The sequence below is a fragment of the Acipenser ruthenus genome, chromosome 16 (assembly GCF_902713425.1).
Source record: "Acipenser ruthenus chromosome 16, fAciRut3.2 maternal haplotype, whole genome shotgun sequence".
In the NCBI taxonomy this organism is placed as follows: domain Eukaryota; kingdom Metazoa; phylum Chordata; class Actinopteri; order Acipenseriformes; family Acipenseridae; genus Acipenser; species Acipenser ruthenus.
Genome location: NC_081204.1, coordinates 13898611 through 13920789, shown reverse-complemented (window position 1 = coordinate 13920789; position 22179 = coordinate 13898611). Strand labels below are relative to the sequence as shown.

Genomic DNA, 22179 nt, shown 5'->3' with positions numbered 1-22179 from the left:
AATTTGACTTCTGAAACTCAAACACAGCTATATACCTTGATTAGCCATTCCTGATCTTGGAGAACAGAATGAAAATTGGCTTGGCCACAATATTGTCTGTATTAAATTTCACTACGACATACAACTTCTACTGTGCAAAACAAATTATATTCTTGGCAGTTTAATAAAAATAAAGATGGTACAATGAATAAAAACAGTAATCAACATAGGAATTGAATTGAAGCAAGTAATACAAGTCAGTAGAACGTGCCCATGACTGAATTAATATGAGAATGCTTACTCGAAGCATAACAGGCTTTTCCTCCTCCTTGTCAATGGGGTTGTTGGTGCTGTGAACCCAGGTGTTTGTACAGAGGTGTCTCAGTCGCACATATGAGTTCCTAAAAGAAGCGTACAAGAGAACCAATACATCACAGGCTTAACAAGTCTCTCAATGTGCTTTTTCCAAGGACTTGTGATACATACACGGACTGGTAAAAATAATTACAGAAAGGCCTTGGGAGAGGGAAGTACCACAGAGGTCCCAACACAATCAGGTGGAAACAGGGGGTCTTTTCCAGTGTTGTAGGGTTCTGGGATTGAAACCTGTTGCTTGTTACAATACATTCCACCCGCTTGCAAGCGGATTTGTACTCCTCCCAGTGCTGGCGGTTTTCCGCAAAGGTTGAAATTCCAGGAACACCTGGCACTGTCTTGATGGACACATTGGTCAATGCAGCCCCAGTGTTGAGGGACAAGCCAGTGGTACGGGTACCCACCATCACGCCCCTTCTGAAGTGACAGTGCTGCTTTCAGTTGCACACAACCTTCTGTTAATGTGAACCATAACAAGGATGTGATTGATTGACCAGTCTATTGATATGTAGCTGACAAGCCCCCTTTTCACAACTGTGTTGTATTTTTAAAAATGCATATTTTTATTGTGTATTTTTTTGTAATATGTATAAATCAAGTGGAATTAAGGGCTGAATTATGAAAGAAGGTAAAAACTAAAATTTACTTGCATCAACATTTACCTGCCAAGGGAGGTCAGAGGTCAAAAGGCTGGTAAACAAAGATTGCCACTAAAAGACGCATAAAAAAAAAAAAAAGGCAGACCATTTGAAAAGCAAAATGTGGCTCCGCACTGCCCCCCACAACCCCCACATATATTTAACTACCTCGGTACCTTTTAATGTCTTAATTACTGTTTGACACTGATGCACTTGTTTCAACAGCACTTTATTTTGTTGGGATTTATTTGCAATACTAGCAGTGCACTATTGATTGGACTGTTCCTGAGGTATGTGTATTTATTTGCCGAATTATCTGCCTTGCTTGTGTACTATTTGACATTGATCTGTCTTCTGCATGTATGAAAACAAGTTTTTAGTAAAACCCCTAAAACTGAACACTGCTTGTGGCTACTGTCCGGCACATAAAACTGCAACAGGAAGTAACCAATTGGGCCTTCATAAACATTTGAAGCTGTGGGACAACGGCGCTCAGCTCTGACAACAAATCAATGGAAACCAAGTTCTGTCGGAGTCCCTGACTTGCTGTAATCAAGTTAAATGACTTCTACTAGGTCTGAATGAGAAAGCGGTGTCACTACAGCAAAGCACAACATAAAATTAATTTGTTTATTTTGGGTAAGCAATTGGACAGAAATCCAGGTCGGATTTGTTACTTCAGTTTGTACTGTGGCAAACTTAAAAGTAAATATTTCCTCTGTCAAATATCTCAGACTATAGGAACCGCCGATACGGTCTAGTTGTGCCAAATGTCCCTTAAATACTACTGGTTATTTAACTATAAAAAAATAAAATAAAATAAATAAAAATGCCTCAGGCATAGTAGTGTGTGTGTGGAACTGCAACAAAGGGAGACTTCATGTCACAACCATAATGAAAAACATATTGTATATAAAACTCATCTAAACTGGGTATAATCCAGCAGGGATCAGGACTAATCATGTGGAGATGCTGGACGGGTTCCAGTAAAAACCTGCTAGAAGAGGGTTTGGCAACACCAAAGGAACGAACGAACACAAACACACACACACCCCTTCACTGGCCTGTATAAAGACGGTAAATAAATCAACAGTTAATATTCTTTAACCGATCAAAGGCTCAGGATAAAATTAGCTTTAAAAAGTTTCAATCTATTAGGAATTACCAACTTTCCATGTTCAAATTACATTGCAGCTCCCACAATGTACATATTTCAGATTTTATGGTTTATAAACAGTAGCATTAAGCATGACAAATGTGCAAAACAATAAAAGTTTCAGAGAAGACAACTAAAACAATAGCATTGGCTCCTCTCTAGCACGTTAACTACCAAATACAGGTTATTCATTGTTCCAAGGCAATTTATGCTCATTTTTCCTACAATGTATTGGTCACCCCCCCCCCCCCCCCCCAAAATAATACTTCTGAACATAACAGAAAACGTACAGTTCTGGTCTGTTCTCACTCGATTTAATTCCCAGAAAAATCAGACACTCAATAACTTCCCACAATCTGATTAGCAGTATTTTATACACAGAAGAGCACACAGGCACCTACAGATTTCCCTAGCTTCTAATTAAAGGGTGGGTTTATAAATTCTCAAGTACTGTGGCTTGTAGTTGCCCTTGAAGGGAACCCAAAGCTACATAACCCCCACCTGTTCAAGTCATTTGTCGAGAATAGACTGGCATCTTCTGGGTGAAGGTTACGATCTTAATTCTAAGTGCCAAGGTTTGATGGCAGAGTCAAAATCACCGACAGGCTTTTCCTGTTCAACACCAAAGAGACCTACTGGTACCTTGTTTAGTTCTGGTTTACATCCAAAGTAAACACAGGCACCATGAATTTGCATGCACTACTGTTTCAGCAGCAGGCATTTCAAATTGTGCCAGACCACATGCGTATAAAAGGAGTTTTGTACACTTGCTGGCATGGGAGCCGGGGTACTTTCCAACTGCTTTATTAATACAGAATTATAATTGGGGCTTGTTTCGACAATAACTACTGTGCACTTAAAGTACATAAACATATCAATCCACTCGCACACACAGGCAGGCTAGAAAGCCAGCCAAACTAACAAATGAAAATGCACAGATATTCCAATGTAAATTAAAAAATAATAAAAAAGTTTGGGGCTCGCGAGTGGCGAATCCGGTAAAGGCGCTCCACGTGGAGTGCAGGATGTGCCCTACAGTCTGGACGTCGTGAGTTCGAGTCCAGGCTATTTCTTTGCCGACCGAGGACGGGAGCTTCCAGGGGGAGACGCTCAATTGGCCGAGCGCCACCCGGGGGGAGGGAGGGTTAGGTCGGCCAGGGTGTCCTCGGCTCACTGCGCACCAGCAACCCCTGTGGTCTGGCCGGGCGCCTGCGGGCTTGCCTGTAAGATGCCCAGGGCTGCGCTGTCCTCCAACGCTGTAGCTCTGTGGTGTCTGCATGGTGCGTCTGCAGTGTGTAAAGAAGCGGTTGTCTTCGCCGCTCCTGAGGCAGCGGTGAACTGAGCCTAAATGCTAAACACACAGTAGGCCAATACCTTGTGAAAGAAAGGATATTGTTTGGGATTAGTAATTACTATGAACACACTGTACTCGGATGGGTCCTATTCTGTCATTATATTAATTAAATATATGTATTTACGAAGCGTTCTCCCCTTATTGTACTGGCGTTATTCACTAGTACAGTACTGGTATTTAGTGCTTTTCCATTTACCAAATTCTCCCAAACAAAGAACACATACTAAAAAACAGCAACATGGATTACAATGAATGAGTTCTTTATTATTAGTTATTTGTTCAAAACTAGCATTATTGGCATGTAACCTAACAAACACAGTGAGCATCTTAAGTTTTGCAAATCGGTAGTGTTTCCCAAACTTGTACCTGAATTCACAAGTAGTCTGGGGTAGCCGTGAAATGCGTCTGGAGGTTTAGAATGCACGGCACCACCATCAGAACAAACACACACTCATGTGCTACTGGCAGCTCCAGCTACTGGCATCTTTGCACAGCTTAACTTAGCCCTTTTTGTTTGCTTAAGTACAAACAATAAGTTGAAACCCATGTATATATAGCAATTAGTTTCAGATCATAAGCACTGCCCCCCCCCCCCCCCCCAACCAACGTATCAGAATTTGAATTTAATACTGTAAAGTACAGTAGTGTGCAAATGTATTACACCAAGGTTTGTCATTTATATCCTTTATATACACCTACCTGCATGAAAACCACTGGGTATGTGAATTTTAATTTTTCAGTCAGTAAAATCAGTGATATAGAAACAGACACTTGTGTGAAAATGTTAGACCACTTTGTCCTTTAATTAGGCATCTTAAAGTCTCATGCATTTGTGGCTAGGCCTTCCTTTTCTCTTACTGTTTTAAATGAACTACACATGTGACCTAATCGAGTCATAATTTAAAATTAAAAGATCCAAATGTCACCAACACACTTAGCACACATGAAGTCACTACCTCGAATGGTTTGATGCCAGGCTTTCAAACTGTGGAGGAAGCAGCAGCAGCTTTGTATAATTGGCAGGAATGGCTCAATTTCTTGTACAAGAGCCACAACTGAAATTGACAGAGAGAATCACATAATACATGTGTGCCAAGTATGATGCCAATATCTCGAAGCATCATCATTAAGAAACCAAAAAAAGTCACAGGATCCTAATATCAGCGCCATCTTATGTCACAGGTGAAAGTGAAGGGTGCAGTTAGATTTTGTCGACCGATTTGAAGAAAGGTTCACGAGTTATTGGCAGTGTTTTCCAATTCATGCAAACTCCCCTCAGACATGAGTAAATGCCTATAATGGAATTATTCTCCGACACACCAGGCAAATTGGGATGAGTGAAGGTAGATAGAGTGCAGGCGGTGGGGATTAGCTCATAAGCACATTCTATTTTATACGATTCTCTTCACCCCATCTCTGAATTCTGGCGTTCACACTATCATTTAATGGCTTAATAAACCTGAGAAGCACACCAAAAACAAATCAATGCCAATTTGATTTAGTTCCTGATAAAGTGGGTGGATGTCAATTCTATGTACTCCAGTACATCTGCTTGAATAGGTTGATGCAGAGCAACTTGTTTGCAAAATGCATTACCACATCTTCAGGATCAATGACTATTGTGACTTACACCTACACACTGTCTGGTAGCCATGGTTTCCAAGCTAAACAGAGATGGGGGTTTTCTACCGCAGATTCCCACGGGGCTTGGCTTCCAAACAATATGGTCATTAAATTCCTCACGTATTTAAATAGCTTTGCCACGGGAGAATGCAGATGCCATCACGGGACCCTGCCCTTCCTGTTGGCACACAGCAGTATTGACAGGCTGCATCACATAACAATAAAAACAGACTAATAAAATCTGACATGTTGGCACTCATTAGCTTACTTTGTTTTAGGTTTGAACTCCTGATTACTTATTTTCAAAATTAAAAACACCTTTTCACATAACTGTTTATTGTACTCTGTTTCACTGAAATACAGACAGCTAACTGAACACTAAAAACCCGGTCCCCCTGTCTCATTTAAAATCCATATTACATCCTGATTGTTAAGATAAATCTTATTCAGGGCCGGCATCAGGGGGGGTGCAGCCCAATAATTTTTTTTATTTTTCTGAGCCCACTTTAAATGAGTAGACAGAAATAGAGGTGCCGTCTAAATCACACTGTCAAACCCCGCAGGTACAGCTATGGCCAAAAGTTTTATTTCATGTACATTTTTTTTGTTGGATTTAATATTTTAATAATATTTGTTTATTTAGCAGACGCCTTTATCCAAGGCGACTTACAGAGACTAGGGTGTGTGAACTATTCATCAGCTGCAGAGTCACTTACAACTATGTCTCGCCCGAAAGACGGAGCACAAGGAGGTTAAGTGACTTGCTCGATACCGTAACATTATTCAGCAGGCTGCATTCGACCATGAAGCAAAATTGTTTCATTATATAGTGAGATGCAAAACTTTTTGCCATAGTTGTGCTGCTAATTCACTGTATATTACACAACTGTACATGCAATACTGGCAAAATACAATAAACGTAGCCTCGATTTACGATGGTCTGTACAGCAAGATTTGGTCACGCTTTATTTTAAGGGCAGTTCTTTTGTTTATTAACTGTTAAGAAACAGCTAATAAACATGCTAATTTACATTATTTTCTGTTAACTGTTAGTTAATATATAATAGGCCAGCTAAAACTGCAAACACCAAAGCCCTATGGATGATCAATACCCAGTTGATCATATGCTTGAAATCGATTCAGATTGTTACTGTAGTAATGTTTAGCAAATTAAAATCAGGTTTTTAATTAACCCTAACCTAAAACTTAACAATGTTTGTTAACAGTTAATAAACTAAAAAAAAAAACAGCCCTTAAAATAAAGCGTGACCAAAGATATTTTATATATTTGACCAATAATATTAATGTCATAGCTTCTTATTACATATAACTACTGCTTGGAACTCTGTCTGAAGAAAAAAAAAAAAAAAAAGAGATCACAATGGTCAAACATCCCTAAATCTCTAAATGAACTAAATTTAGTAAAGGCTAAAACTTGTTCCATTTCCACGTCGAAAAAGCTGAACCTCTCACGAAATTCCACCTTAAAGCAACGGATGGTTTTTAAAAAAAAAAAAAAAAACCCACATGCTTTTGGGATATTAATTTGTTAAGTGTGTTCATAGACTGATGTTTTTGCTTAGGAGTTGTAACAAATGCATTTGTACTGCGGGCTAAGTTGAGATGCAGACGTGTTTTTTATAGAAACGTTTTCATACTAACTTGTTTTGTACTTACAAATTTAAAAATCTAACCGATGCCTAGGATTAATGCGTTTTGTGACGAATTTGAAACTATTAATGTTTCAATATTAACTATATCTAGTTATTAAATCGAATTGAGACACCTTGTTACACAATTGATTTATTAAAATGTTTGGCTGTACTGTTACTTGATTGATTACTGTCTTGTTCAGAGTCACCTTAAATTAACGTTAGAATAGGTTTTGTTGGAAAATACGTTTGACAGATTCAGATTTTGTTGCCGATTAATTTATTTTCAAAATGTTGTCTTTCGTTATGCAGCACGTTTTTTTTTGGGGGGGGGGGGGTCCACTTCACAGTCTTGCACCAGGGCCCAGTAAATCGTAGCACCAGTACTGATCTTATTGGGTCAATATGAACAAATGACACAACTGAATTATATTCCTGAACATGCAGTGTAATGGCTAAAACAGGAACCCAATATAAGATTAGCGGTTGTATTAGGGAGCGTAAACATGTTGTATTCATGTTGTACCATAAACTGCATCCAAGCAGAATCCAGCACTGTCAAGTTTAACATTACAATCCTAAACCAACAGCCTAAGGATTGGTGATGAAGAGAATAGTTTTTCCCCCAATGACAGTAATACAAATTTACCTCGAGCAACCAGGATGGGTCAGTTAAGTTTGTGGCATCATTTTGCAATACTATCACTTATAGCATGGCTTGAAACTACCATACCGTCAATTTACTACCATGACATCCCCATTTAGTTTAGCGGTTTGGTTCACGTGCAGCACTCATGGAGTAGCGCCTGTGTATTAGAGTTTCCAAAAGCTGATGCATAAAAAGAAAAAAAAAAAAGCTAGAAATGTCAACACCATACAAAAAGATATGGGTCTTAGCTACAGGTCAAGAATGTGGATTTTTCTTAATTTGCATTTTTTAGGTTTATGCCTACAAGCCAGAAGGCATCGTTTACCCACCACCATTAATTTTTGTTTTATGGTTATATTACCATTCCAGGAAGCCACTGTGTTTCACCACCCATTACTAACCCTATACTGCAAAATGTTATTTACAGCTTACTTTGATACAAGAACAATAAACGTTCCTTACGCCCACAGTGTAAAATGGATTTATAAATATTTATGAAATGCAAGGAGGATGTTTTGACTTTGCACGTCATTTCTTAAACCTTTTGCCTAGTTAAAAAAAAAAAAAAAAAAAAGTAATCTAATCTGGCCTACTTGGGCATCCGGTTTTTTGCCATCAGATTGAATTGCTTGTATACAGGAAGTAAAATGGATAGGCCTATGTGAACAAGATCTGTATCATTGATATGTCAAGAAGTTAAATGTGGTATTGAAGCGAATAAAAATGGGCAAATATAAAATGCTGGTACATTAGATTAGTGTACTGGTCTGCTGTTCCGAGTGGGGTTTATCATTCCTATACTACCAGGGTAGTCTGCAGTTTTCAGTGGCATTGACTTTCCTTGACCTGCTCTACAGTGCGGAGTTTAACCCTATACTGCAAAACGTTATTTTCAGAAGATATTCCATTTGGTTTTTATTTGACCGGACGAACACATCCCATAAGTTGATTTCTGTGTGTACAAGCTTCCAGTCCCAAACAAATAAGGGAACGCATTGTGAGCTGTACCTCGGAACCAGCGAGTCTCCGCCCCTCAGTGTGGTGGGATCCAGCTCGAAGATGGAAGAGATATCATTCCCATCAGGAACAGAGACCAGGGTGTACACCACCTTCTCAAGCACTGTGCGCAGACGCACGCGCAAGCCATCCTGTTCAGAGTCCATCTGAGAAAACACAAGCAAAACACCCACCGATCACAGCGTCTCATCCACAACTGCACAAACACTGGAAGGCAAAAACATAGGTCAAGAAAAACAGACTGCCGGTTCTGCTGGTTTCATGATTAGTGCACCCATTTCAAAAGACAAGGCTGAAATGGTTTGACTACTTGACTGAGTTTTATAAACAATTTCACCAAAACCAGCATGTGCACGTGCAAGAGGGGGGAAAAAATGAATCTGGGGTTATGGTGGAACAACTTATACTGCATTAGATTGATTAACTAGAACAGTTCCATTCTTTGAGCAGAAGGACTTGACATAGCTTTTTTTCCCCCCAGTGCATTTTAATTTCAAGCAGGGAGAATGCGGCATCCAAGAAGCAACGTCCTGAAGAACCATGCAAAATGGAACTGGACGTCACAAAACAATTTAGAGCTGTATACGTCATTATGGAGGATATTAAATCACTAAGTAGATTTCAAGGATTTGATTTTGTATAAAACTACACTCAAGGAAATCTTAAGACAAATTAGAAAATGTATTTGTCTCACCATTAATCATATGCCTTGAACCTAAATACAATTTATGCATAAGTGATCTTTTCATAAAGACTACAGTTCAAATGGAGGGGGGGTGTACAACATTCCAACACTCTTTTAAGCTGAACAGACATTTAAAAAATTGGGGAGGGAAAGTTACACTGAACAGCCTCTGCTGCTTACCAGACCTTTGCTTTAAAGTTTCTTTTTTTTATTTTCATTCAAAATTTAGACCAATGTAGTATTTGAAAAAAAAGTATATTTCACATAAAGGTAGATACTCTTGTTAAATTAGTTGCAATTCATTTGGCCAAATTTAATAAAAAATAAAATAAACTGCTTTAAGTCAACACCATTAATAAAATGATATATACACACACACACACACACACACACACACACACTAAACAAGTGTCAGGAGAGGTAATGTTCTCAACATTAGCTGCGTTTTTGGCTTCAAATTTAAGTTCAGTCAAGCGCATTACATTCTGTGGGCTCCCATAGGCACGGGTTCAACCTAGTGGTTAACTGCCTTTATTCGATCCTTCTGTCCCCCAACGTTACTGTATTTACCCAGAAACCTGTTTTTTTTTGTTTTTTGTTTTTTACACACACAAATAAAAATTCTCGGGACATGTAACTAAAACAAAAGGGCCTTGTCTATATTGACATATATTATGGTGTATATTAATTTCAAACTATTTGATCTCACAGCAACCAACTGTACTTTGACAACTTAATGGACTGGTTACACATTACTCCAGCATGTGGGCTTGTCTTTTTTAATTTATCTGCTCCTTCACCTTTTTTTTTAGCAAGTCTTTTGGCCAGTTGGATGAACAATGCAGACATGCTCATGCTACTGGCTAAAAACCCAACCAAGGAGATCAAGGCAAACATTCATAATATAACTAAGCCACTTACTACTGTATATGCCACTCAGTATATTGTCAAAGTAGAGAGACAATAAGGTGGCATGTATGCAGAGAGTGAGGGATACGAGACAAGTGTTTCTGTTCTACAGAACTTGTAAATCAAGTGCACCTTTTTTAAAATGAATTGGTCACTCAACAGCTATTTAAACAGAGTGACTAACATCGTACAAACCCCTTGGCATGCAAAAACAAATCCTTCCTTTCCAATAAGATATGGGCATGTTGGTTACTTACACAATCCTTATCCAGGGTGACTTACAATTGTTACAAGATATCACATTATTTTGTACATACAATTACCCATTTATACAGCTGGGTTTTTACTGGAGCAATCTAGGTAAAGTACCTTGCTCAAGGGTACAGCAGCAGTGTCCCCCACTAGGGACTGAACCCTCCGGTCAAGAGTCCAGAACCCTAACCACTACTCCACACTGCTGCCCTAATCTCACAAGCAGTTCTGATAAGAGAGCCTTCAGCTTCTATTCTTACACTCTGGTCTGAAATAGGCTTTTTTAAATTAATTTAAAAGCTTGTTTTTTCTTTAAAACAACTAATGTCATTCCGTCAAATGTGAATGAAATATCTTTTTTACTTAATGATTTTATTTATGCATCTTCCTTTCTACTTTAACCCGTTTACCATAGTTTAGAATGGCATTTCACATGTTCATATATAAAGTATCTTGGCACAGCTTTGGCTGCGAAAGCCCAAGATTATTGCTGTTGCATAACCCCACAAACCAGGGGACAGAACTTCTGTGCAGGTCCCCATGACCTGGCTTCTGATCCATGACAATGTAGCAGGAATTCCTTTCTAAAGAGGCAGCTATTGGTGATCAGTAATAGAGTTACTTATAGCTGCTACTGAAACAGTCTTATCTAAATGCAATATACATGATATTCGTGGCGTGTTTTAGTTTGATTCAACACGTTCATGTACAGTACAACAGGTACAATCTTTGGAAAACTGGTTAAAGACTGCCATCTATTGACTACATGTATTAGTCTCCTGTCAGCAGCCATTCTTCAGTTAATTGATAGTGTCCGACATCTGGTGGTGAGACTGGGTAACTGCTAGATTTATTTAAACCAAACTTCTTACCAAACACACGTCCATTTCTCATTTAAATTCACTAGCCTTTCACCACAGTTTAAAATTTGGCCTGAAGAGAAAAGGCCAAATCAGGGTTTTACAGTTATTAGAAAAAAGTGAATGCCCTGTGGTCATCTACGGACTACTTAAATCCAACATACTAGAGACTAGTTTGGCTTGTCAAGGGCTCTAATTAAAATCATTGAAATACTGTACCTGCTACACCTATAAGTAAAGCAGTCTGTGTTAAATCAGATATAGATGGAACTCTAATGTCATTTGATTTGTGTAGCTGGTAATTTGGGACATTATATGGAAATGTAATATTTGTTACTTTGGATAAAGTCATCAATTTTAGGACTGGCAAGCCCACTACTGATCAAGCTGCTGTATATTTGGATAGACCCATCAATACACAAATCTTGGGCTTGCCATTAGTGCGATATTGATCAGTTATCAGTGTAACAAAGGTCAATCTAGTGAAAAAGACTTCTAGTTGAAAGGTTTGTAATTTAAATGTTTTAGTATTTCTAAATTCAGCCCTATTAGAGTGTTTAACATTTGATAAACTTTATATATTATAAAACAAATATGCATATGTGCATCCTGGTACTCACCGAAGATCTTAACTCTTGGCACTCTTCTTCATAATCTGGGTTAACCTGGAAAAAAGATAATGAACACAATTTTTTGGCAGACACCTTTATCCAAGGCAATTTACAGGTGTGAAAATGTGTAAAAGGGTGTCGAGCTGGTCATTACAAGCCAACAGCCAATCAAGGCATTCTCCAGGGATCTTTATGGGAGTTCACAAATGTGTAGAAGGTGAATTGGAGAGCAATCTAAAAAGGTGGTTGTATAAATACTTAACATATATATTGAGTTTAGATTGTCGATTTTCTCCATTTCTATTCGGATTTTAACCTCCGGGGAAAACTAAGTGTACACCAGGCTAAACGTTTCACTGCTATTTTCTTATTGTTTAACCTTTGAATTTATAACTATAAAATGCTGACATTCTGCTACCAACAGTGAGATTTATACTTCAACAGACCACACAGCCTCTCAAATTTACAGAGCATTGACGTCAATTTAGCCAGTATTTGGGTGTGTTGACTGGGTCATATTTATTAACTAATTTATTCATCAAAGAGCACACCATTTGAAGAACTTGCAAAGTGACATTAGAGATGAAACAATTTACAACCACTTCCACAATTAACAAGGATTTAATTCCCTGCAAGTGATAATATCCACATACGAGTGCACTGCAGGTGTGTTTAAATGTAGTGTGCCCAATTTCACCCCCCCCCCCCCCCAATTTGGAATGTCCAAGAATCCCCCTCCCCACCACTGCAATTCCCCACACAGCTCAAGAAACCTGAAGGTTCAGTAGGCATCTTCTGATCCCACGACAGAGCCAATTTCCTCTTTACACCCAGGAACTCGAGAACAGGGCAGCGAGCTCCCACCCTCTGGAGTACAAAGGCCAGCAGGTGTCTGCTTTTTAGCTCATTGGGTACCTAGACAGCAGGGTTCGCAGTAGAACGATGAGGAGAAAATCCCTGCCGGTTTTGTCTCCCTAACCCACGGGAGCACCAGATCCAATGATTCAGATCATGTATTAAACACAGAAGACGCATCTCACCTCAGAGGCCAGGTAGTGGCCCGTAGCAAGGTGTTTAAACCTGAACAGACTGTTCCAATACCCAGCCCCACCCCGACAAGGGTCATGCTGGACCACCTGCAAATAAAGAAAACCGTTAGAATGCATCAAGGACAAGAGACGACTCTTGATACATCGTTAAATTATTTTCATGCAGCTTTGCTAAATTACTGCACCAAACTGTCAATGCAAGATAGAGAAAAGACATCTCCCCAAAAGCACGTGGTGTATTGTATCTTTAAAATTTGTAAAAGGAGTTTGCATAGTTAACCCAACCCAATACCTTAAGCACAGTACAGAAACCAGGACCAAAAGGACACCGCTGGAAATTAAGTGGAGATTTAGGACAGAAGGAAGGAGACGCTTCACACAGATCAATCAACTAGGAACCTGACAGCCATATATGAGACAAATGGTGGCCCCATTTGTAAATACTCTTATGTTTTAAGTGTTTCAGTGTTTTGTTACCACATTAAGTCTATCTTGTGTACTCCTACAGTAATGCAAGACAGGTTTCCAAATCCCACCTTGGATTTCTATTAAACACACACACACACACACACACCTCCACCCTCCTACCCAGCGACTTGGAATCAACCTGCTGCTTACCTCAACTTCCCACAGTGCTTTGGAGCTGGTTGCTGAAGTAGCTGACTGTCTGCCAGTGGTCCTCAGAAAGACATACTGCTTCTTCCTGTGATCATCACAAGTCAGGAACTTCTCCTGCTCTGCGTGGAACAATCGGACAACATCGCCCTGAAGGTGCGAGTGAAACATAAAATTCAAAAAGAAGAAAACGCACATTCGGAAGTCCTCAATCTCAAACTACATTACTCTATAGGTTCACTGCAAATCAGCCAATTAGTCCTGTTGCTATTAGCAATAGAACACAAATACATTTCTATTCTGTAAAAACAAACTCATTATACCCAAATGCAAATCCGATTCAGGGTCCAGCATCTTACAGGCTGCACAGCATTTCAGTCATTAGAGGAAGCAGCTGGTTGGTTACAAAAAACAGAAAGGCGGCCCTGAAGGGGTGGGGACAATTTCACGTTCTAGGTGACATGACCCAGGAAGTGCAAGACTATCAGAAAACAAGGCCTGCAAACTGAGATTTCTTTAGCCGAGTAGTACCAGAGATCATGTTACAAAATTAAATACATGGTTACCAAGACGTATATTTCTTTCAAAACTACACAATTAAGAGAACTATAATGAAAGGATGTGCATGATGTGAAATGTACGGAATTATTTTGTCAGCTACAATCCCTTTAAGCAGTCAAACTGGTATCAAAAGGACAGATTTAATTAAATAAAAGTGTATTAATACAAAATTAAAGCAGCTTACTCCTTTTAATATGATCTCCTTATTGTCACTCCATTTCATAAACAGAACTATTTTCCAACTGGTATTGCAGTTTACAGAGTTAACCTGAAAATGAAGCACACACACAAAACGCATCATAAGTGAAACACGAATATCAAATAAGATGTACATTTCATTGAGACCAACTCATTTAGCAATTGTAATGCTAATGCTGCCTGTCACATAGCAACCACCAGGTGTTGAAGTCAGTTCTGGAGCTGAAGGAAGGAAATGCAACAAAGCTTCTGAACATGCATGGGCACAGCGAATACAACATACAGATTGCAGCTATATCTTTTTACATCATTTTTCAACGGCTTAGCCAACACCTATGTACACCAGTTTAATCCAGTGCTACATTGTTCAATTTGAGTGAAGCTAATTAAAGGGTTTAAATGGCTCATGGGAGGTAAAAAAAATAGGTAATTTCTGGAAGGAATTAAACTGTAAAAGACATCAAAAGCTTTGGTGTGGATAAAGGGACATGATAGGCTATTGGTATTACCAGGCTGTAAATGGGGTTTTTCTAGTACGCTTCCACTGTAAACTGTCCACAGAGTATTTCATCTTGCATTACACAGTTTTGATGGATTTGTTTTACCCATATCCATCTGCATTAATTGCTACATTGAAAGTAACTTTGTAAATTACCTTTAAGAGCACTGTCATTCAAAAGAAACACTTAGCAACAAAATAATCTGAAACTAATTAAAAGTAAACTAAAAAGGTAAACTTCCTAGTGCTAAACCACACTCCTGGTGATCTCTAAAACAAGAGGTCCCACAACTGTAGTGGCACATTTAAACATTATCCATGCCGTGCAGAATGCGCCGCTGCGTTCTTCCATCTTTGATTGGCCCATAAATCCATTCCCAGATACAGAGTACTTCCGCTCTTGTGGTAGAGCTTGCTCATTAAAACCATCTGTAAAAATCTCAAGTTCTGATACTGAACCAAAGTATTTAAGCAAGCAGTCTGCGCAGGGTAAAAACAAATGCTGTACCCCCCAAGCACCACAAACCAGCAGGGTTGGTTAAATACACAAGAGCCAGGCTGTCCAGAAGTAGTGCTAGAGCCAATAACCTCATCTTCCCAATAGAATCAGAAACAGCAGAACAGTCAGATAACAGCAATGCTCTGTTACACACACTGGGCCTTTTCACAAAGCTTTAAAAAGAACTGTGGAGTGTTTAGAAACATTCTCTTACATTAAAAACAAGGCTTTGACAAACGAGAACAAACATTTTCAAGTAGGTGGGGGGGGGGGGGGGGATAATTAACTCTAAGTTTGATTTAATTAATCAAAAAAACTCAAAACATGTTTTATGCTTAAACAAAACATGTTTTATGTATGCATGCATGCATTTATTAGTAGCTTTCTGTACATTCTTTTACAGAAATCAGACCGTAGAACAGTTTTACATTTAATTTTAGCCGGTATGGGTCAATGTATTGAATTCGGAAATGTCTTTTGGCTTAACAGTACCTCATTGCACCCGGGGTTATCCACCAGCTGATGACTGCTAGCATGGAGTGGCTGGCCAGCATTGACAGGATTCAACACCACCTTGTCTCCAATGACAACCTGCAGAACACAACACAGCCCTTCAGTACCCCTTCACTCATTTAGTGCAGTTAGTTCTGTTGTGTGTTTAAGACTAAGAAACACCCTTTAATGTATGAAACAGGCATTGAATACAAACCACTTTAGCCTTACACACCATGCTCGCATACAAAAGGACAATATCAAACTGGGAGTGACTACATTTATACTTAAATGACAGAAACTGGAGGATGATGTCACATTTAGTTAAAGTCCTTTATTTTGCATACAACACTACTTCAAACTGGGACGGACTGGTAGGGTGCTGTGTTTTATTTACTATTTGTTACTTTGCACATTGTGGCTTGCAGCTACACAACTACACTTTTCCAACTCCTGTTGTGAGACAAAGTAGGGACATTGATTTACAACCATTCAGAATAATAATAATAATAATAATAATAATAATAATAATAATAATAATAATAATAATAATAACTACTGGAAAAATAAATAATTGTTGCACGGATTGGCAGACCAAGGAAATCTCTTGAAAAATAAAACACAGAACTTAAGACTGGCCTGGGAGGAGTCTGCTGAAGTCATGTGTTTCCATGATGTTGCAATTGTCAAATAAAATTTTAAAAATCAATAAAATAAAAGGGGGTAGCAAACCAGGTGTGTTCACTTTTAATGGAAGTACTGGTGGTTTACTAAACTGTCTGCACACAAGCAGCGATGTGCACAAACAAAAGCTCAGTATGTTCCTAATAACTCTACAGAGACAGACACGTTATATTTATTAAAAAAACAAACAAAAAAAAAAACACACACAACTCTTAAATAGCATATTCACCACACAGCAGGTAAAGGACAAAAATCAGGCCCTACTGGAGACATTTGAAAAACTCTGCACCTATGCTTTGAATAAACTTGTGGTAAATAAAAGTGGATAAGCAGTTCACTACATACAAGTAATACAGTGACATGCATAAAGACCGATACTCAATCTTGAGATAGATAGTCCTTAGCAAAAGTCCCGCGCAAACAATTCTATATACATGTAAAACTCCAACATAGGCAATGGCTTCACAATATCCCAGTCCACAATATCACTTTACAAAGCCAGTCATTTGAAAACAATTCCAAATCTACATAGGGTTCAATAAATGCATTTTGAATATACCAATTACACTGCATTTAAAACACTAACTGAATAGATAGTAAATTAACTATCTGAATATTTGTTCAGAACACTGGTGTAAACTGTGTGCCTAGTTTAAGAGCAAATAACCTGAAGCAGCAATGACCGTGCGTCTTAACCTCAGGTTTCCAGTTCTGTGCACCCTAGGACTGACCATGTTTTATATGAACTTCAAGACAGGAACCTGCTTTGTAAGCCATCTGACTTAATTTGTTACATCCCCACAGTTGATTCAAGCACCACTGAAAAATGATCAACGTCAAAAAACATCCACGTCATTTTAGTGCTTCTAAAAACGGCTTGGATGAATTATTCCCAAGGGGAACAGGGTCAGATTCTATATTTAAATATTTTGTAACTGGGAGCTGGCCCTCCCATGGTGGTGGGGAGTGCAATCAGCTGCATTCCAGAATTAGAAGAATTGCAATTTCACTTTAAGAGACACAATCGATCTGGAGCCAAGAATAACACATCTGTGGAGTTCATAATAGTACACTAATGTTATTTTTGCTCATTTGATGTAAAATGATTCTATATCTGCCCTCAGGTGGAACAATCATTCTGGATTGCTTGAAAAACAGAAAAGACCCCCAAAGATGATGCAAGAAAGCGCTGCATTATGAGGATGCCAGGGGTTGTGAAGGAGCGCTGCATGTTTAAAACACTTACACTGTCCCCAATGGAGCGCAGTTTGTAGAAGGGTTGGATGTAAAACCAGGAGCCTTCGTTGCCCGCAGCATCCAGAGTCACTCTCATCGCATTCTTCTCCAGAAGAGCTGGAAGTCGTTTATTAACTGTCAGGTATTTATTGCTTTTCAAATGTAATAACTGCAATATAAAAAGGACATGTCAGGAAATATTAAGCAATTGTGACTAAATTATATAAAATCTTAGTTATTTTGCACTTCCAGAAGCTACACAAGTATCAAATGTGCAGTTTTGAAAAACATCTTATAGCACACGTGTATTCATTCAAACAGGATATCTGGTATTGGATGAAAAGGAAGTTCTCAGTTTCTATGCCTCATTCTCTGATTATCTGTTTGCACCTCTTGGGTCATTTCACCTCAGCAATGCCTTCTGGGTCAAAGCAGGCGTCTGGCTTTCAATAAGGGAAGCAGCTAATTGGTTATTGACAGGAAAGAGGACAATATAGAGTAAGGTCACTCACTGTTCAGGTGAAATGATGCAGGAAGCTGCAAGTGTCAAAGCATGGCTTGTAAACAGATTTAGTTAACCTAGATATCTTTTTTTTAAATGAATATACATTCCTTTAACAGGTGTTTCCTTCAAAACTGCACATTTGATACCTATTAGGAATGAATGTGCACGGCAGAGCATTTTGTTTGTCTACAATTGCTTGGTACAATATACAATAAAACTACACACCCAATTACCTTCACTGTAACCTTTTAAAAAGAGGTTCTGTCATTTTACAGTCTCTGCTACTGTCTGTCAGGCTGTCTCAAATACAGTTATGTAGCCTCCCCCCACTCAAGCACGGCAAAAGAAAAGACACTGCCTGATCATTGGGGGGGGGGGGGGGGCTTGGTTAAACTCGCAGCAAAATCATGTTAAACTGAGGAGTGTAAAATTGGGAACTACAATCCCTCAGCAGAGAACTTTAAGAAAATATTAATGATAGCAAGGAGATCAGAAAATATTAAACCCTGAAGATGTAGAAACCCCATTTTATACACTTTCTAGCAAAACGCTTAAAGATGAATTGAACACTGCAGCGCTGCCTTTTCTACTGTGGCACAGCACGACATGGCATTCAAGTTAGCTACGGAGAGGAAAGGTAACGTGGACCATCAAAAGCAAACTTTATAAAGAATTTGCTAACAGAGTTGCAATTGGAATAACATATTACTTCCACATGTAGTAACACGGCTTTGTGAGATTTGCGAATCCCAAATTACACTGTTGATTTCTTGGAATGCTAACCAATGCATTTCTTGATCTCTGGATCAAGATCTTCTATTGTGCTACTAATGTTTTGGTTCTAAATTGTCTCATTTTTTAAACTTAAATTAAAAAGGCTATGCAGATATTTCAATTACAACGCTATACAGTTGATGAACTGCAGCATGCTGGTCTTTTGCTGTAGTCCTTCTTGCAGCTAGATCGTTGAAGCGAGTCTGAACACATGATTACACACCAATATGAAGCACACAACCTCTCGTCTATAGCGCAGTCAATTAAATATGCAGTAGAAATATTAAATACGTCAGAACCAAAACATCTTCAATAGAAGACAAAGGGGGCCAGTGCTATTGCAGGAGCCAATAAGAGGCAAGAACATGGATTTTAAACCTTGGTCAGCTCTTTAAAACAAGCTTAAAAAAAGAACAGTTCCGGGAATCTAAAAAAAAAAATGAAACATCTGTTTTCTTCAGGACACAGCAGACAGGTCACACAAAACCCTCATCACACTGATTTGTGGTTAAGAGATACATGACAATCTATTAAATACCAGATTCAATCATTACCTGAATGACGTTGCCGTACTGTATTACTGTTCCCAGCAGCTTCCGGTTTTCAGATTCGTTCTGCTTCTTCTCTAAATCGGCAGCATGCTACAAAATCAGGAGTAGGATTAATATGCAAAGCAATACTAATACATACACTGTACACACACATAACTTGTGCATAGTCCTTTGCTATGCACAAGCTATTTTAGCACAGTGGTCCAGTATTATAACAAATGCACCTTGCACTATTTATTGTGAAAACTGTTAATGTAAGAAAACCAATTAAAACTGCTGTTAAGGACCTTTTCAGGACTCAAGTGTTTTACTAGTTTTAGAAATACTAGATACGAAATTCGAAATGCCTTCATTAGACATTGAAAGGGACTTCACTGAAAGTGACTTCTAGTTGCAAGGTTTGTCATTTAATAATGTATTTTAGTACAGTATTTCTAAATGTAGGGTGTATTGGATGTAGCAACTAACTTTGAAAAGTTAAGTTTTATTTTCCTTTCACAAAAAAGGGTGCCAATTGCATTTTGGTGTAACTATCAAGGTCTTTGCAACACTGTCAACTAAAAAGAAAATCAATACTCACATGAACCGAATCCATGAATGTGCTATAAATTACTTGCTAGTTTTTGTAACATTAAACTTCTTGATTACTCAAGTGCAGTTTGTGAAAGAAAAGACCCCTACTCTGGATTTTTGATCGACTTACTCATGAAAAAACATGTAGATTATGCTGAACAGAACTATTAAATGTGTTCAAGAGAAGGGTAGCATTTCAAGGAGGAAAAATTGAGAACAGATGCATTTGGCACAGTAACAGTTTTCTAGTATTGCCAATAATGGCAATGTCTGTATTACAACAAAATCAGACATACTTTCAAACATTCTAAACTTTCTGCCCCTTTCCTTTTTAAATATATAAACTCTCCAGCGCATGATTGAGTTGAAGGTATTTGTTTTATATACAGCCAAAACCACTTCATATAACTTAATATCACCCTCTGCTTATGATCATATTGGAATGTCCCAGACAGAATATAATGGGAGTCAATGGGGACGAGTCATGAAACAGGGCTTCCATTCCATTCACTTTGGGAAACACAATCTTATTAGAAGGTTTTCATGTACAGCAAGTACTCTATATTACTGTACAGTATTTAAAATGGACTAGGCATAAAAGTACAGCAGTACAATATAGCACACAGAACACTGTAAAAAGAGCATGTCTCTTATCCGGTTAATTACTAGTATCTTATACACAGCAAAGTAGGCTGTACTGACTGAATTGTTAAACGCTAAATAATGAATGCAATACATAGAACTCCTAACAGTAAACCTTAAATGCTTACAGTATTTCACCAAGTTAAAAACTCCCGATAAACTCTGCTTATTGTCACCATGTTCTCAGTCCCTTGGAAGTGACATTAAAAGTTGTTGTATAAAGGCTGGTTTAGGTCACAGTAGTGTGACCAAGTGGCAGGAACCACAAAGAGGGAACCTGCATGTGTCTCTGCAGCTATAACTGGTGAGGCCAGCACTGTCTGCCTTCAACATGCGAGTGCAAACCTGAATGGGATTGAGGGACCCTGCAGCTTTATTACTACCACCATTTAGCCGCCGCTTTTATCCAAAGCGACTCGGGAGACTTGGGGGTGAACTATGCATCACAACTGCTACTGCAGAGTTACTTACAACAGGACCTTGGCTTTACATCTCTTCTGAAGAACAGTGCAGAAGGTTAAATGACTTGCTCAGTGTCAGAGCTGGGATTGAACCTGGAACCTCCTGGTATCAAGCCCCTTTCTTTAACCACTAGACCACCAAGCTATGGCATTATCTGAAACATTTGTCTTGAATAAAATACTTACATGCAATTTATTTAGCAGCACTGCATCTGTTGTACTGTTTCCCCCAGGTTTAGCTGCTTTCCAAAACTGTTTCTGAGCAGAGTATCTGTTCATAGGACATAGCTTAAAAAGGCAGTCTGAGGAAACAAAACAAAAGAGTTGTTCAAGTTGTGGGAACCCAAGTTCCACAGTTTTGATATACAATACAACTGATAGTTTAGTAGAGCTTTAAGGATGCAGTCTTGTGAAAGATGCAGCCATGCTAATCTTAAAGTTTTATAGAAAGAAATGTGCTACCTCTGGTCTTTAAAGTTGACCAATTCAACTATTCTTACTTCATCTGTTGGACTCAAATTAGAATTACAGTGCTCCCTCTCTATAAAACACTGGTCTCGGGGGACACACAATATGAGCGTTCTAACTGAAGAATGTTATTAACAGTGGAGGGGGTGGGGGGAGCTGCGGGATACATATATTTGACAAAATACAAAAAGAAAATAACTCCCTCTCTATAATGCACCTGTAGTGAAGCAAAAATGTAACTTTCCGTGAATTAACCATGCATAAAAGCACCATGTAAATCTACGCTATATTTTTTACACACACACAAAAAAAGTAACATTCCCACTCGTGGATCATTTTAAAATTAGCAGTTTTCAAACTATGAATAGCCCGGCTAAATGGCAGTCGGGAGTTCAGTTCGAAGCAACAGACAAGCAAACCAAGTGCAAGAAGGAGAGTGGGTCGGGAGAAGGGAGCTCCAGAGTGGAGCTGAAGCGAAGCTGAAGTGTCTCGACTCTCAGAGAAAAGCAGCAGCTCCTCTCGCAGCAAAAAGTAAATGCATTAGTAAAGCTAACCACGTCATAGGCCTAATATTTATTTAGTTATAAAATGAATGCTTAATAAGATGTCTGA

The 22179-nt window shown here is 38.7% G+C and overlaps 1 protein-coding gene across 13 annotated transcripts in view; it reads right to left on the bottom strand.

Annotated features, from left to right (window-relative positions):
- Positions 1-22179, bottom strand: part of LOC117412304 (inositol 1,4,5-trisphosphate receptor type 1-like) — a 171396-nt gene that overhangs the window by 114604 nt on the left and 34613 nt on the right. For all 13 annotated transcript variants that reach the window (XM_058988874.1, XM_058988877.1, XM_058988876.1 and 10 more), the window contains exons 4-13: positions 21286-21401; positions 19427-19513; positions 17604-17762; positions 15674-15772; positions 14170-14253; positions 13428-13574; positions 12801-12896; positions 11770-11814; positions 8435-8589; positions 281-380 (exon numbers count right to left, since the gene is read on the bottom strand). In XM_058988874.1, the coding sequence (XP_058844857.1) occupies positions 281-380; positions 8435-8589; positions 11770-11814; positions 12801-12896; positions 13428-13574; positions 14170-14253; positions 15674-15772; positions 17604-17762; positions 19427-19513; positions 21286-21401 (1088 nt within the window). The remainder of the gene's footprint in view (positions 1-280; positions 381-8434; positions 8590-11769; positions 11815-12800; positions 12897-13427; positions 13575-14169; positions 14254-15673; positions 15773-17603; positions 17763-19426; positions 19514-21285; positions 21402-22179) is intronic.